General features: G+C 43.4%; 2 protein-coding genes across 2 annotated transcripts; both read right to left on the bottom strand.

Moving 5' to 3' along the window:
* Positions 1 to 273: 273 nt before the first annotated feature.
* LOC139417523 (potassium channel, subfamily K, member 7) lies at positions 274 to 1,821 on the bottom strand. The gene is given in 4 exon segments (XM_071166780.1): positions 274 to 388; positions 390 to 552; positions 756 to 1,151; positions 1,485 to 1,821. Coding segments are annotated over 4 exon segments (1,011 nt in total).
* A 235-nt stretch (positions 1,822 to 2,056) lies between these two features.
* Positions 2,057 to 8,976, bottom strand: LOC139416182 (TAF6-like RNA polymerase II, p300/CBP-associated factor (PCAF)-associated factor). Its single transcript, XM_071164542.1, has 12 exons — positions 8,854 to 8,976; positions 8,500 to 8,669; positions 8,246 to 8,332; positions 7,430 to 7,580; positions 7,228 to 7,278; positions 7,041 to 7,135; positions 6,857 to 6,931; positions 6,389 to 6,609; positions 5,976 to 6,108; positions 5,727 to 5,855; positions 3,665 to 4,161; positions 2,057 to 2,916 (listed from the first exon to the last, which is right to left on the bottom strand). The coding sequence occupies exons 2-12, from the start codon at positions 8,635 to 8,637 to the stop codon at positions 2,580 to 2,582; spliced, it is 1,914 nt and encodes a 637-aa protein (XP_071020643.1). The 5' UTR covers positions 8,638 to 8,669; positions 8,854 to 8,976; the 3' UTR covers positions 2,057 to 2,579.
* Positions 8,977 to 16,137: the final 7,161 nt, after the last annotated feature.

The raw sequence follows: 16,137 nt of genomic DNA, 5'->3' as shown, positions 1-16,137 counted from the left end.
GTGCTAGCCAGCAACTTTCTTCAAACTGGTGTCCACGAGCTCGTCGGACTCGAGGGAAGTAGATACATTTCCAAAATCCCAAAGTATCCCTGTAAGCAGCTAACATGTAGACTAGAGGTCAAATTCAAATAACTTTTACAGTTCTTTTACAAAACAAATACATTAATGTATTAGTCCCCAAGACGAATAATTTTAGCAACATAGTCAAATCACTCACCCATCTATTTCAACGTCTTTGAATGCTAACGGTGGGAGTTAGGAACAGTGTTCTGGCTACCATAGGATAGGTTGGGGGTCAGGATCATGGGGATTCGGCTGGTCAGGAGACAGGGGTGCAGGCGGTTCCAGAGGACAGGGGGCGATTGAGTCAGTGTACTGGAGCTCCTCTGGGTCCAGAGTCCTCTTCACTGAGCACCATCTCATCCCCATCTGTTCCCTTCACTTCTCTGTCCTGGGGTCCACAGAACAGCCGGAACACTGCTTGGACCTGTGGCACCTTCGTGGCAGTCTCCTGGAAAGTCAGAATCGCCACGATGCCAGCCATTAAATAACCTGTGGAGAAGAAAAAAAAAACGGTAGACATATGAGACGGATACATCCGAGGACAAGAGGGGAAGCAGAAGCCTGTGTGGAGGACCAGGCAGGATTAGGGTCAATTCCATTTCCATCTTGATTACTGCCAATTCTGAAATCAACTGCAAAAAAAAAAAGAGTCTAAATTGAATTGACCCCAACTCTGCTATGGCTACTCTCACAGGAGGTGAGGAATTCCATGCACTCCTTGGTCGCCTTGTTGCGCCTTTTCCCCAGTAGGTAGTCCCCCTGGCCGATGGTGCTGAGGGTGACCACGCAGAAGAACAGGGTCTCCAGGAAGCTCCACTCTGGCTCCAGGTAGCAGAGGCTGGTAGCGGGCAGCAGGAACAAGAGTATCACCAGGACCAGAGAGAAGAGGCTGGCATGGAGCAGCACTGCCCGGCCGTAGGGCAGGCCCCAGTAGGTCTGGAGGTGGCGCACAGGGCCGTGGGTAAGGATGGGCAGCATGAGGTCAGACAGGCAGGAGAGGACAAAAAGGGTGAGGGGGATTCCCAGCAGGCAGTAGAAGATGCAGAAAAGTTTTCCGTCATCAGAAAGGAGACTGGAGTTACCATAACCTGGGAAAAAAACAGTTGGCATAAAAAGTGGATTTACAGGGATTTTGACTTCCACGTGAAACAAGTAACCTAAAGCATGTTTTACTAGGGTAGTTGTGAGACGTGTGCACACATCTACATAGACCCTAAAGCCATCTTTGAATTTTTGCATCTGACTTTGGCCTGCGGCAACAGGATGTAGCCTACACTATCCTCAATAAAACTACATTGCACATGAGAGAACTATTCAAGTGGTTTAATATGTGATTATTTGGCCCTACAGTAAATCATAAAATGTACATCATTTCAATCTAACTGTGGAATCAACTAGCTTTATTTATTTGTTCTTCTTACCACGGACAGTCAAAACATTGATCACAAAGAACATGGACGAGATAAAATCCCAGCTCCAATCATCTCTGTGTGCATCTAAGACAGCAATGTTTCGATTAGCAGAAAAGGACGCTTTCACGATAATTGTATCCAGCCTACTCTCTGGTGCGCAGTAGTTGTCCCTCAGAAAGTTCTCTCGGAGTTCAAGGACCTGTGCTCTGAGCTTGTTTTCCTGGGGCTGCTCAATAGCCATGAGCACCAGACCCCCAAAGAGTGTGAAGAGGACGTAGCTGAGGAGCAGGAACCAGAAGGCATGCTTCCGACAGAACCTCTGGGACGAGTCGACCCAACAGACCATGGTTGTTTGTCGGACCGACCTTGCTGTGTATCGCTAGTGGAGGTAACCAAACACTCAGACGCAGGTGAGCCACTTGTTTTAAATATTTAAAACACAATTCAAACACCACTCCACTCATTGAGAACTCCACTGAATGTCAATTCTGGAAATGAATTAACTCAAATTAAATAGGAAAAAACTTTCGAAAACATATCAAGTTTGAATTTCACTGTAAATAACAAATGTGGAAAATATGTAATATTGTAAGAATATTTATTTTAGGATATTGGCTATCGTCCATATACATGTACAGGTTGGTAAAATTACTCAGGTACATGGTAGAAAATACATTGTCCATGTGTTAAGACGGTGTCAAGCTCTCAGCTCGGTGCGAATACTCCTTCCATTCCATGGATTCCACTATTCAACACACCCCAGGCCCATTAGTCTGAAGTTGTCAAACTAGTAGTGTCCTTATGGTGCATTCAAGACAACTGGGAACTCAAGAACAAATGAGGTCAAATCATGACGTCAGTGATTTTCAGGTTGGAAAATCGGAGCTCTAGAACAATGTGTACATGAGTCAGTGTCTCTTATGCGACTCCAGTAGGGTCCCTCCCACCTAATGAGCCTATCCTCTAGTCCTAGTCTACTTCTTATGTCATAGGCCGAATAGGGAGGGAGGATATAGGGAACTCCACCTGCACTACTGAGCAGTGAGGTAGCCTCAGCCTGTTCCAAGGCCTTGACCCCCAACCATAGTCTCACTTTTCTCTCTCTCAGAGGGGCAGGTGCAGGGAGTAGTGAGAGCAGGTCCAGCGGCGCACCGGTTTGCCAACCCTCCCGATGACGGGCAGCTTGTGGGCGTAGGCACGGGGCGGTACGGTGGACAGGGGTGGGGGAGAGCTGAAGCTGGTCTGGAAGCGGCGACCCTGGCAGCGCCGGCCCATCTGACGTCCCCCGATGAGGAAGGAGAATGTGGGGGGTCCGGTCTGAGGAGGGGGGAAACGGGCCTTGGTGAACACGTCACGGGATGGACCCGCTGAGCGCTGTCCCGGCCGGGAGGAGGAGTTTCTGCGCTGGATGGAGGATGAGGAGGAAGAGCGAGCCAGGGACCTGAGAGAAGGAAAGTGAGAGGTAAAAGGAACATGTTAGCTATAGTAGATAAATCATTTCAGCCTTCAAAAGGTACATGTAACTGCCAAAATAAAGGAAACACTGGAGTAAATGAGGGGTACAAAGTATATTGAAAGCAGGTGCTTCCACACAGGTGTGGTTCCTGATTTAATTCAGCCAACAGCATCCCATCATGCTTAGGGTGGGTCATGTATAAAAAAACACCCAGTTGCCCATTGTTTCTGTCAACGCCAAAGATTTTCTGACCACCCTATTAAGACACTATTTTGGAGTTCCCTTTATTTTGGTTGTTACCTGTATATATTCTTCAGTAAAACATAAGAACTTATTTTTTTGTTCTAAATGTGTGTGGAGTGTTAGACACCAGCTTTCTGTCTGGACCAGCTGTCTGGTTGTCTTTCTTTCTCTGGTTTCTCTATGGTGTGATTAAAACAGGCTGTCTGTCTTATGGTCTGCGAGACACCCGCTCTGATCACATCACTCATTATCACTTCTTAAAACTGGCATTTTTTCACTACTAAGCAATGTGCACAATGTGTAAGATGCGATAGAATTATCATAATTTATAAATATTTATTTATTTAATTTATTTCACAGAAGTGCTTTGTAAATTGTACTGGTAATGTATGCAATCTAAATAAATAAAGGATATTTTTTACTTTATGAGTGAGAGCTGTGCCTCTCACACCCTCCTATAATATAACTAGTTATACAGATGCTACATTACCTTCCTGGAGCAGTGGCAGCTAGACTAGGTGGGGCGGGCTCAGTGCGAGGGCTCCCGTCTTGCCGGGGGCTGATGTTGAGGTTAGCAGTGAGCTGAGGCATCTTGCGCGTGGTGTCTGGGTTAGCAGCGGGACCAGGGGGCTCCTTCCTCGTATCAGGGGGCTGGGAGGGGGCTGACGGGGGGCAACCTCCCAAGCTGGGACCCGTGCTGAAGCGTACCGCCAGGCTGTCGCCGAAGAAGGAGTAGAGCTCACAGTACATGGCGGGCAGGGGGACGGGGGTCCAGTCATCCCAGGGGGTGCCAGCCCCCCCAGGTCCCTGCAGGTGGCTGGCGATTCCCAGGGCGGCCTCTGAGAGGGGCTCTGGAGGGGGGCTGAGCCCGGGGGAACTCACCCTGAAACCCATCACGCCCCCAGAGCCCGGCTGGGCGCTGCTGCTCCCCTCCGCTGGCTGGGACAGAGACAGGGCTTTCATCTTCAGCAGGCGCTCCACCGCCACCTGCAGGACAGAGGGGAGATTGGTACTTAGTGGGCACAGTGGAGGTTGATAGGGTGTGTTCCCAACATAAAAAATGTAAAGCGCTTTGAGATCGGGTGAAAGGCGCAACATAAATGCAATTTGTGACAATACATTACTGGGAATCTCTTGTATTACTTTGGAAAGCTTTGATTGCATTAGAGAACGGCAGATATGGATTTTTTTGGCCTCAACGAGGCCAACATTTTAGGCCGATATTCAATATCATTACATTATAACATTTTAATGACAACATTTCCCAGAGACAGCCGTGTATGCATTAATGCATACATTTTTAAATCAAACCATACATTTGACATTTTTACTAATCTAATTACATAACAATTTCAATAATTTTATGAATGGCAGATCTCTTGATCAACTGGATTAATGGAGATGGCATAGGCCTACTCACAATACAGGTGAACGCATATTCAATAGGAGCGTGTGCATGCATTGAGTTATTGAGCTTGTTTTGGCTTATCGGTGGAGTGTACAGTGCTACAGATGACAAACAATCTGTTAGCCTTCCATTTTGGACTCATATTAGCCTACTGATCAACAACATTTGACAAAAAGCATAATTAAAAAGAGTGTCATGTCTGTATGGAAGGACATAGGCCCTGCTGTTAGTTTGAGAATATAAAATAACATATTTTCAATGCAAGCGTTCTTGTTCCATAAACAAGGAGGAAGATTCTTAGGCAGCTAAACCTATTGACAACCTTCATTTGGGCATTTTAAGACACTTCCTTCTTTCCCGATTGTGATAACAATCTAATCCGACTATCAACTGTCAATTTACAGATCCGATAGCTGCTGGTCAGATCAGCACACCAGTAAATAGCTAAAGTTACAACGCAAGTCAGAGGGCTCGCTGCCGAAAATGGTGCATGTTCAAAATGAGAACCAGCTGACGTTGGCTATTATCTCCTATCTGATATCTTAGTACCATGTACATCTAGCCAGCATAGTAGTCCCATGTAGCTCAGTGGGTAGAGCCCGGCGCTTGCAATGCCAGGGTTGTGGGTTCAATTCCCACAGGGGACTAGTATGGAAAATGTATGCAGTCACTAATGTAAGTACGTAGCATCTGCTGAATGACAACAATGTCAAGTCTCATATAGCCACCTAGCTAACACCACAAATTAAAGGGTTGGTTATAGTAATTTTTGCTATCTGCTTAGCTTGCATGCATGTCCAGACACGTAGACATTGGCCTTATTATAAGTTATTTAACTAAATGAATATTAGCAACAGGAGTCACTGTGTCAATTCACCAATACTACACATTTCTGTTGGAGAATGAGCTATCTTGATGCTGCTGATTTTCCCAGCTAGACAAGCCTCAGCATTGGGCAGTGCTCGTGGCTCAAGCAGTGAGGGGCGGCTGGCATAGCAGCAGCTTTACTATGTAGAGGGATTGTCGACAAAGCCAATAGAGGAGGGCCGAAAGACTTAGAAAAGGCAAATATCGTCCGTTCTCTAGTACGCCTCAAAGAAAACCTACCACATTACAGACTCAGTGACTGGTCTGCTGCACTTACCAGGATGGCTCCGTAGACCTTGTGTCCGTCTGCTTTCACCTGGGCGTTGGAGACGGAGTAATCATCCAGGACAGCTTGCAGGTTAGCCCAGTAGGCTGGCAGGTGTGGATATAACACCCGCTCAACAGCCTACAAAAGACACACACAGACACAAACGGTGATCAACAAAGATCCTAAAAATGAACCAACAGAAACGAAAGAAAACACTCTCTCACTCAAAGACGATCGAGATAGAGGAAACGTAGTTACCTTCCACCCGAGTGCGTGTAGCCCCACGACAGCTCCATAGTGAGAACAAAGTGGGCGGACCGGGTCTGACAAAACCTTCTGCAGAGACAGCAGAATCTGATGGTACAGACCACTGACCAGGTCTCCATGGGTCCTGACAAAGACACGTTTTGGAGAGAATTACGTCAAGATGGCCGTGATCCTGTTGTTGACAGTGTCACAGAGACTAAGATGGTCCACTTTTGACCAAAACATTATTTAAAGGTGGTATTAGGAGCATTAGTGTGCAGTCCTTTGTTTTTTTCCCCCTCATGAACCAATAAGTGTATCAGTCAAACTGCCATGGTCTGAGGGGCTTTGTCCACAGTCTAGTCATTCTACTGTACATATCTGTACTGTATATATAGTGCATCTTTTTGGGTGGTCAGTCATACCAGAAGATGTGGCTGAGCAGAAGTGCTGCGTAGTCCCTTAAGGTCCAGTGGTCGTTGAGGGGGTTGATGGAGGCGGCCAGCGGCTCCAGGATGCAGTACATGACGCTGGACACCAGGCTACGCACGTAGGAGCCGAGGTACAGGTAGGGGTTCTGCACCAGACTCTTCACCATGTGCAGCAGACGGTTCAGCTGCTCCAGGTCGTGGCTCACAGACTTCACCTGGTAGGCAGAGTGGAGAGAGGGGTAGATGTGAAGTACAGCGCTAGCTACATTTAGTAAAGATACGGACAGGACTTTTTCCTGACGAGGATCAAATCCAGGGCATAGTTATAGGCTACTGTATGATTAGGGTTTTCTAGAGTTTCTCCTGGTCAGGAAAAACTCATTGCCCTATAGGCACTAAACGACTGGAGATTTGAATGCATCCATGACGTTAGATTTTGTGTTTCAAATAAGTATAACATACCCCACTGATGACATATACAAAATATGGCAGGAGGGCAGCAATCTTGGAGTTGGACTGGAGATCCAGCAAAGCCACCTGATGAGGAAATAGTTAATCCACCATGGATTAAAATGTTTGAGCGATTTCAACAGTTTCTCCAATCTAATGTGTTCTATCACATGTCGACGCCAGGACAAAACTGTACCTTCATAAGGTGTGGGTCCTCTCCTAGTATGGCCCGGGTGATCTGCTGGTAGTACTTGAGCAGATCCTCAGAGAGAGTTTGTACAGCACTGGGAACTGTGAAGGAGAGTAAAAGGAGGGATCAACCACTCTGCAAAAGCCATGGGAGTAAATATCACCCAACATTCATATTTACTCTGAGCCCTTACCTGTACCTTGAGGCTCCAGGTTGCCTTTCCCATCCAGATAAGACACGTTCACTAGTAGGAGAACAAATCTTAGTCACCATAAATTCTACTAAATCTCTTACAAGTAGAATGAGTATCGATTTGACTATTGATGTGCAGGTGGCGGGTTAGTATCTAGTAAGTCAGTGAGACGCATTTCTATAACAAGCATCGGCGGTCATACCTCGCACCATGGTCTCTGCACAGCCCTTGGGTATGTTGGTGGCCAGGGCAAGTTCAACCAGGTTGACATCACGGTCATCCACAAAGAATAGCTCGCCCTCCTTGATCGGTCGGAAAGGTAGGGCATCTTGCGCACCGTAGCCAGCTATGGCCTGGCAAAAAGAGAAGACAGTACAGATAGGAGTTCGGTTAGAACAACAACAATAAAGACAGACATCACCCAGCAAGCGGGATTCAGTTGAAACAGGCTCACACAATGTATACACTGAGTGTAAAAACATTAGGAAAACCTGTTCTTTCAATGACAGGCTGACTAGCTGAACACTATGACCCCTTATTGACGCCACTTGTTAAATCAACTTCAATCAGTGTCGATTAAGGGGTGGAGACAGGTTAAATCATGTTTTTTAAGCCTTGAGACAACTGCGACATGGACTGTATGTGTGCCATTCAGAGGGTGGGCAAAACAAGATTGAAGTGCCTTTGGTAGTAGGTACCAGGCGCACCCGGTTTGATTGTGTCAAGAACTGCAACATTGCTGGGCTTTTACACTATCAACAGTTTCCTGTGTGTATCAAGAATGGTCCACCACCCAAAGGACATCCAGCCAACTTGACACAACTGTGGGAAGCATTGGAGTTAACATGGGCCAGCATCCCTGTGGAACGCCTTCGACACCTTGTCGAGTCCATGCCCTGACGAATTGAGACTGTTCTGAGAGAAAAGGGGGGTGCAACTCAATAGTAGGAAGGTGTTCCTAATGATTAGTACACTAATTGCATGTATACATTCAATAAAACAGTAGGCACTCTCTCACCTCCACATTGCTCCAGCGCAGTGCTCTGTTGAAGTCCTCTACTGTCAGCTTCCTCCTCTTGGCATGTCTCATGAACTGAGAGCTGCTCTGTGTTGGTCAAAGTCACATCAGACAAACAAATAGCCAACTTTACATACTTTACCTATGAATGGGGCTCAGAGTTCGTCCTGGTCAGAACAAATGGTGAGGGAAAACTCCTGGCCCTCACGACATCGAACAATCAACATCGATTTGGCACCGGTTTTATTGTTTACCTGTGTGGCTTCCCTAAGCCGGTAGCAGACATCTTCAGCCAACAATGCAGCCACATCGTCGCTGAGTTCTACTCCCGCACTCTCAGCCATGAGTTTGACAGACTCTCTGGGGACTTCAGCGAAGCGCCTCTCCTCCATGCTCACGGCAGCGTCCCGGTAGACCCGCAGATCTGAGGAGAGAGACCTGCAAAATAACCACACGTGTATCTTGCTGGTATAGTTAGCTTACTAGCTATCGAATATGATTTGTTAGCATTAGCTAGCCAATTTATCTTGATTCGTGCAGGCGACGATTAAAAGTTTATACGAAAACAATGCCAACAGTCTGTAGCTCAATGCGACACAATCACTTACCAACTGGTGCAACTGGACAGTATGAATTTGCAAGGTTATTGCTCTAAACCGCACACAGGAACCTCACTCGGGTGCGCCGACATTTTCCGGAAAGCCAGCCTTCCAAAGATTGGTCCAATTCGATGTCACTCAAATGTGCGTCACTCCCACAACCGCTACTTAATTCTTCTGTGGATTTTTTTTATTTTTAAATTATGGCGGTTGGCAGGCAATTTTAATGTATTACCTCCACCAACTGGACTGTACCCCTGCCAAACCCTAACGACGCAGGGCTAGGTCTGCATTGGCTGTGCAGTATTAAGGGTGATGTGGACTCTGCAGAAGTCAGGGCATTCACACTTCTTACGCGCCGCTGAGCAGCGCTGGTGTGAAGGAAGTTATCAAGAGGTGGGTGCGTTTGGTTGACAGGAGGTCTTGTATTATCCTATCAATACAGAGCCATCCACATCTTTACAAAAATAGAGGCGCACAGCGATAATGAGCTCAATTTGGCATCTGCGTATCCCGGGGCGCCGCAATTGCGTCCCATCATCCATACGGCGCCTAAAAACACATTTTCGAATCAAGCAGTCTGTTTGAATTGCCCAAATAGTCATTGTAAGTCCTATACTAGTCTTGATAGATGCGTGATCCAATGCAATTATACATTTACATTACATTTTCATTTAGATGTGCTTATCCAGAGAAACTTGTTTAATGCCAAATTTCAGAGGAAAACAAACGTTACTGCAAGTAGATCCTTAAATATGCGTCTGCAACAGCAGAGCCAGGAAGATAAAATAATGTCTTTAGTAAATATGCATCTGCAACAGCAGAGCCAGGAAGATAAAATAATGTATTTAGTAAATATGCATCTGCAACAGCAGAGCCAGGAAGATAAAATAATGTCTTTAGGAAAAGGAGTGCATTCGAATCCACACAGCCTGAAGGTTGCGTCCCAAAATGGTCAAGCACATTGATAGAAAAGTTGCCATTGGAGAACATGGTTTATGCAACAAATCTAAAGTAAAGCCTGATGGCCAAATAAACCCGAATAGGTAGAAAGCCTACGCAGACCAAAACAACAACAAAAAAGTAAGAGTTCATTGAGCAGTGAGAAGTTCCGGCTAGTTCAGTGACAGAACGTGCATTTATAAAAAAAAAAAGAAGCTGACTTTGCGGCAGAAGTACCACAATACATGTAAGTGAAAAACTTAGATTAGACATGACATTCATGAATCCAACATTGATAACTGATTCAAATAGTTAAAGATCAAATGTACATAAAGAGATGGGCGAGTCAAAAATCCATGGAGGCTATACAAATGTAGTGCAGGACAGTGCCAACATCTCATGGAAGATTAACACATGGAACACCAAAACCGACACTCAGCCCACCCCCCTCAATGAAAATACATAGCACACATGGCTTCCCAGCTCATAGGAAATCACTATATACACTATACTTTAAAACAGAAATACTGTGGTCTTGACTACAGGGACCATCCTGCATGGTGCAGGAAGCAGCCATGGTCTGGCTGTTCTCTAGCTGCTGGAGCTTGAGGGCCGAAGCCAGCAGGAGATCGTTCAACTGGCAGGATAAGGTGAATACATGATGGGCCACAGGTTCGTTCAGCAGGGTGGTCAGGGAAGACGACGAGTATGGCCAGACCGGGCAGGGTAGTCCAGGTGGGGGCGAGGGGGATTTGGATGAGCAGGAGGAAAACATGTCCGAGGCTGTGGACAGGGCTCTCCCACCGAACAGCTGAGTGTAGGCACCCCCCTGAATGGTGGAGTCAGAGCCTCTGATGTTGCTGGGAAGGTTGTGCTGGATGCGGCAGCGGGTGCCGTAGAGGCAGAAGCCAAAGGTGCAGCACAGGGCCCCACAGGGCCTCCAGTCCTGAGTGTGTGGGCCCGGCAATGGGGGCCTTATCCTCAGCCTGGAGACTCCGGTATACCAGGCCGCCATCACGGAGGCTGCCGCTACCATCACACTCAATGTCTTGTAGCGGGTGAAACACTTCCAGAGGATCAGGGGGAGAGACTGAGACTCTACTAGGTGCAGGGGGGCCTTAACCAGGGACAAGTCTTCCCCAACACCAGCTGAGCCCTGCTCCCCTGGGAACAGGTCATCTGTCCCCTCTTGGTAGTGGAACATGGGCAGGTTGTTACTGCTGGTCTGAGAAAAGCATATTTAATATCAGGGTTAAATTATTAATTTGGATGGTAGGCCTACACTATTTAGGCCCATGAAAAACAGGATATAGAGGCAAGGTAAAAATGCAACAGTACACTAGCATTTCTGGTCTCAATGTATTGTGTAGACAAAAAAAATCAGTGTCAAATCTAGAGTAGGTCGACAACGGTCATGCTAATCTGATCTATCCAAATGATAGCATCAAGATTGGCTTCATTTCCCTGTTAAGATCTGAATGGCAGGCTGCAATGATCAGGACACCGCGGAACCGGGGCGAGATATGTCTCTGATAATGTACCCCAATCCAGGGATAGGAGATGGCGCTGTAGTCCTAATTACCCAACATTTTATGTCGAGAAGATTGAAATACTGCCAGATGAGTAGATTTTCCCCAATGTTCAAGCCAAATTCTATGAATATTATTTCGGTATGCAATTCGTAGAAATAACAGGAAAGATCCGGAAAACGTATTTCAGTAAATACTTAGACAACATGCTACACTGATTGCTTTGTTAAGAAGTCACATGTACTATCTGTCGCTGTGTCCACTGTTTAATTTTTAAAATATCTTAATCTTGACCCAGTTCCCGCGTTCCCTTTAAAATGAGGCTCAGCTGTGCAACACTAAACGTCAGGGGGGGGGGCGTTCGAATCCAACCAACCAGATAAAATGTAGCTAGTATTCATTAGCTACCAGCCAATTGAGTTGAAGCTCTGCGACAACGTTGCAGTTTCAGCTCCGGATGAAACCGCCCCTTATCAAATTAGACATCATCAGAGGGGCAGCACACAGGCGCAATAAACCTTTGTCAATTATCAACGGTTCAGAAATCCATATTCCTCCCTAAAATCTCACCAGAAGGAACAGGTTGATGGTTTCAACCATGGTATTCTCATTTTCCTTATGTTGTTTACCTAACAAGCATCAGGTGACTGGAATACCTGACATGATGACTCCTTGCTGTCCCCAGTCCACCTGACTGTGCTGCTGCTCCAGTTTCAACTATTCTGCCTTATTATTATTCGACCATGCTGGTCATTTATGAACATTTGAACATCTTGACCATGTTTTGTTATAATCTCCACCCGGCACAGCCAGAAGAGGACTGGCCACCCCACATAGCCTGGTTCCTCTCTAGGTTTCTTCCTAGGTTTTGGCCTTTCTAGGGAGTTTTTCCTAGCCACCGTGCTTCTACACCTGCATTGCTTGCTGTTTGGGGTTTTAGGCTGGGTTTCTGTACAGCACTTTGAGATATCAGCTGATGTACGAAGGGCTATATAAATAAATTTGATTTGATTTGATTTGACTATTTTTCAGGAATACTCAGGTATTTCAATTTATTAGTTTGTTCTAGTATGACCAGAAGACCTATTTTGTTTACAAATTTACGAAGAAGATTGAAAGCTGTATTTCTTTTTTATGTATACAGTAACTAAGATACTGTTTTAAATGGCATACTGGTCTGCTCTGACGTTACACGGTTATTGCTCTATTTAGTTATTAATACTTATTTCCAAAAAAGGTCTTAGGAACGTTTATATGTAAAACATTTTTTATTCAATTATTTTATGATCAGTTTTCACATGTACTTAAAATAATAGTTACCCTTTTATTTAAATTATTATTTGTCGTTTTATTTCTCAGAATAGTTCCTGATTACACTAAAGAGGGTTTTTAGTCTCTCTTACTACAAGAACCCTTGGTTTGGTCTTGAACATAATTTTCAGTTGAGTTGAATTTCAAAGCCAGATAACATCTAGCTCAAAGGTTATGGAATAAGCTATTTTCACTTTAAATTGACTTAAATGGTGCAGATCTCGGTTCCTTATCGTTTACGTTCACTGCTCCCACGTCTTTGACTCATCCTACTACAGTTTATACTTTTATATAATCTTTGTTGTTTTGTCTTTGTCTATAGTTTCTCTTAACGCTTGGGGGTTTCAAAACAATGTGAAGCGCAAGGCCTTATTTTTATTTGCTAAACAATTTCGAACAGATTTTTGCTTTTTTCAAGTCTCACTCAATTTCGGCTGATGCCAACTTCTGGAGGTCACAGTGGGGCAACGATATTTGACTTTCCCATGGATCTGAACGCTCCGCTGGTGTCACTACAATGAAAAATACCTTTGGTGATAATATACTACACCTCGGAATGTGACCCCTTTGGTCACTTTATTTGTCTTGTGATCAGTTACAATGACATTACACTCATTACTGTAAACTTCTACAGGTACAACACCAAACATGAGAATGATCAGTTACAATGACATTATGCTCATTACTGTAAACTTCTACAGGTACAACACCAAACATGAGAATGATCCGTTACAATGACATTAAGCTCATTACTGTAAACTTCTACAACACCAAACATGAGAATGATGAGTTGCTTGAATCTATAGAGAAACATATACTTCATTGGTTATCTAAATTTCCCAATTCACTATTATTGATAGGAGGGGACTTTAACATTACAATAGATAATTCAACTGATAGATGGCCCCCAGGTAGGTCAACCAATCAGAATTTGGTTTTAATACTTTTTCTGGAAAAGTTTGATCTTACTGATATATGGAGAGAGAGGTTTCTGGCCGAAAGATCATTCACTTGGAGTAACAAAACAGGTTCCAGACAATCCAGAATAGATTTTTGGCTCATATCCAAATGTATTGATAGTGAGTGTGTTACTACAAATATTTGTACTACTCCCCTCACAGACCATAGGGCCATTTACATTGATATCAAAATATTTACCCCTGATCCTAACCTTGGTAGAGCATCCTACTGGAAGCTAAATAGCTCATTATTAAATAATGATATAGTTAAATTTGAGGTTAAAGATCTGCTCTCACACTTTTGGGAAAGGGCTTGTGAAGAAAAATCTTATTGCAAGAACTGGGAGCTCTTTAAATTTGAGGTGTCCAAATACCTTAGAAAATATGGTAGTAATCTTGCTAAGACCAGAAGAGCTGAGGAGGAAAAGGTGATCATTAAGATAACTCTCCTTTCTCAGAGGTCCCCAGCTGACCTCTTGGGGGAGGAGAAGATGGAACTAATTGAGTTGCAAAATAAACTGGATAATATATATAAATTAAAAGCAGAAGGAGCCTTTATTAGATCTAGGAAAAAATGGATTGAGGAGGGAGAACAGAATTCATCCTATTTCTTTAGACTTGAGAAATTTCACTCTAAAAATAACACTATCCATAAGTTAAACATTGATGGTGTTATTACAGATGACCAAAAATGAATAGCTAAATACTGTAGCAATTTTTACAGAATATTGTATAGCTCTACGTACTGTCAGGAATCCACAGATATGTTTTTTTAACTCACTGAATAATGTTCACTCTATCAGTGATATAGAATCTAAACAGTGTGATGAACCCATCAAAGTTGAAGAGATTATAGAGTCTATCAAACATCTAAAGAACAATAAATCACCAGGTTTTGATGGAATTACATCAGAATTTTACAAATTATTTTCTGAACAAGTAGCTCCCTTCCTATTTGAAGTCTTTTTTAGAGAGTATTAAAAACAATGTTCTCCCTCCTACAATGAGTCAGGGGTTAATACACTGACACCTAAGCCTAAAAAAGCCTAAAAAAAGAAGTGCTGCTCATCGATAACTGGCGCCCAATTTGTCTTCTTAATAATGACTATAAGATATTAGCCTTACTACTTGCAAAAATAATTAAAGAAGTCCTGGATGCAATCATTGATGAAACACAGTCTGGCTTCATGAGGAACAGACATATTTCAAACAATGTCAGACTAGTATTAGACATACTTGACTACTCAGACCTAATAACTGAGGAGAGCTTCATATTATTTTTAGATTTTTATAAAGCATTTGACACAGTAGAGCATCAGTTTCTCTTCCACTCCCTTGAGAGACTTGGCTTTGGGGATTTTTTTCTGTAAGGCTATTAAGACTCTCTATGCAAATGGTAACAGCTCTATCAAATTTAAATATGGCACCTCACCTAGATTTGAGTTAAAGAGAGGAATTAGGCAAGGTTGTCCTATCTCTCCGTACCTGTTTTTATTAATCACCCAACTTCTTGCAAATTCTTTAAATAATAGTCCTGTACAAGGTATTTCCATAGCTGGTAAAGAAATTATTATAAGTCAGCTGGCTGACGATACTACACTTTTTCTGAAAGACGCTAACCAATTCCCATATCGATCAATGTGATACAATCCTTTTCCAAAGCGTCTGGTCTATATCTTAACATTAATAAATGTGAACTCATAGCTGTCAAAGATTGTGTGATACCTTCATATTATGGTATTGCAGTAAAAGAAGAACTTACATATTTAGGCATAACCATTACAAAGGATCAGAAGTCTAGAGGCTTACTAAATTTTAACCCTCTTATTAAAAGAAACCAGAAGAAACTAAATCAATGGCTACAGAGGGACTTATCTTTAAAAGGTAGATTCCTAATAACCAAGGCTGAAGGTATCTCTAGACTAACATATGGTGCTCTATCTTTATATCTTGACAGTAAAATAAGCAAGGGGATAGACCAGATGCTTTTCAACTTTCTTTGGAGAAACCGTACCCATTACATTAGGAAAACTGTTGTAATGAACACTTATGAGAATGGCGGGACTGAATTTTCTGGACTTTACTACTTTAAATAATACTTTTAAGATCAATTGGATAAAACAATTCCTAAGAAGACCCACTTCTATGTGGAATTTTATTCCTCATCATGTCTTCTCTACTTTTGGTGGCCTTAACTTCATGTTGTTTTGCAATTATAATATTGACAAAGTTCCAGTGAAACTTTCTGCTTTTCATCGGCAGGTTTTCTTCTCATGGTCCTTAATTTATAAACACAATTTTTCTCCACACAGATATTATATATGGAATAATCGGGGTATATTGTATAAAAATACCTCTTTGTTTTTAGAATATTGGTTGATAAATAATATCCTATTGGTGAGCCAACTGGTAAATGCAGAGGGTCTTTTACTCAGTTATAAAGAATTCTTATCACTTTACAAGGTCCCTGTAACACCTAAAGATTTTGCAATTGTTTTAGATGCCATTCCCTCAGGTGTTGCTATGTTATTCAGGAACGTGTCAAGACCTGA

This window comes from Oncorhynchus clarkii, chromosome 9 (assembly GCF_045791955.1).
Source record: "Oncorhynchus clarkii lewisi isolate Uvic-CL-2024 chromosome 9, UVic_Ocla_1.0, whole genome shotgun sequence".
NCBI classification, from domain to species: Eukaryota; Metazoa; Chordata; class Actinopteri; order Salmoniformes; family Salmonidae; genus Oncorhynchus; species Oncorhynchus clarkii.
Note: the sequence above shows the minus strand (reverse complement) of the source record. Positions and strands in the feature narration are given on the sequence as shown.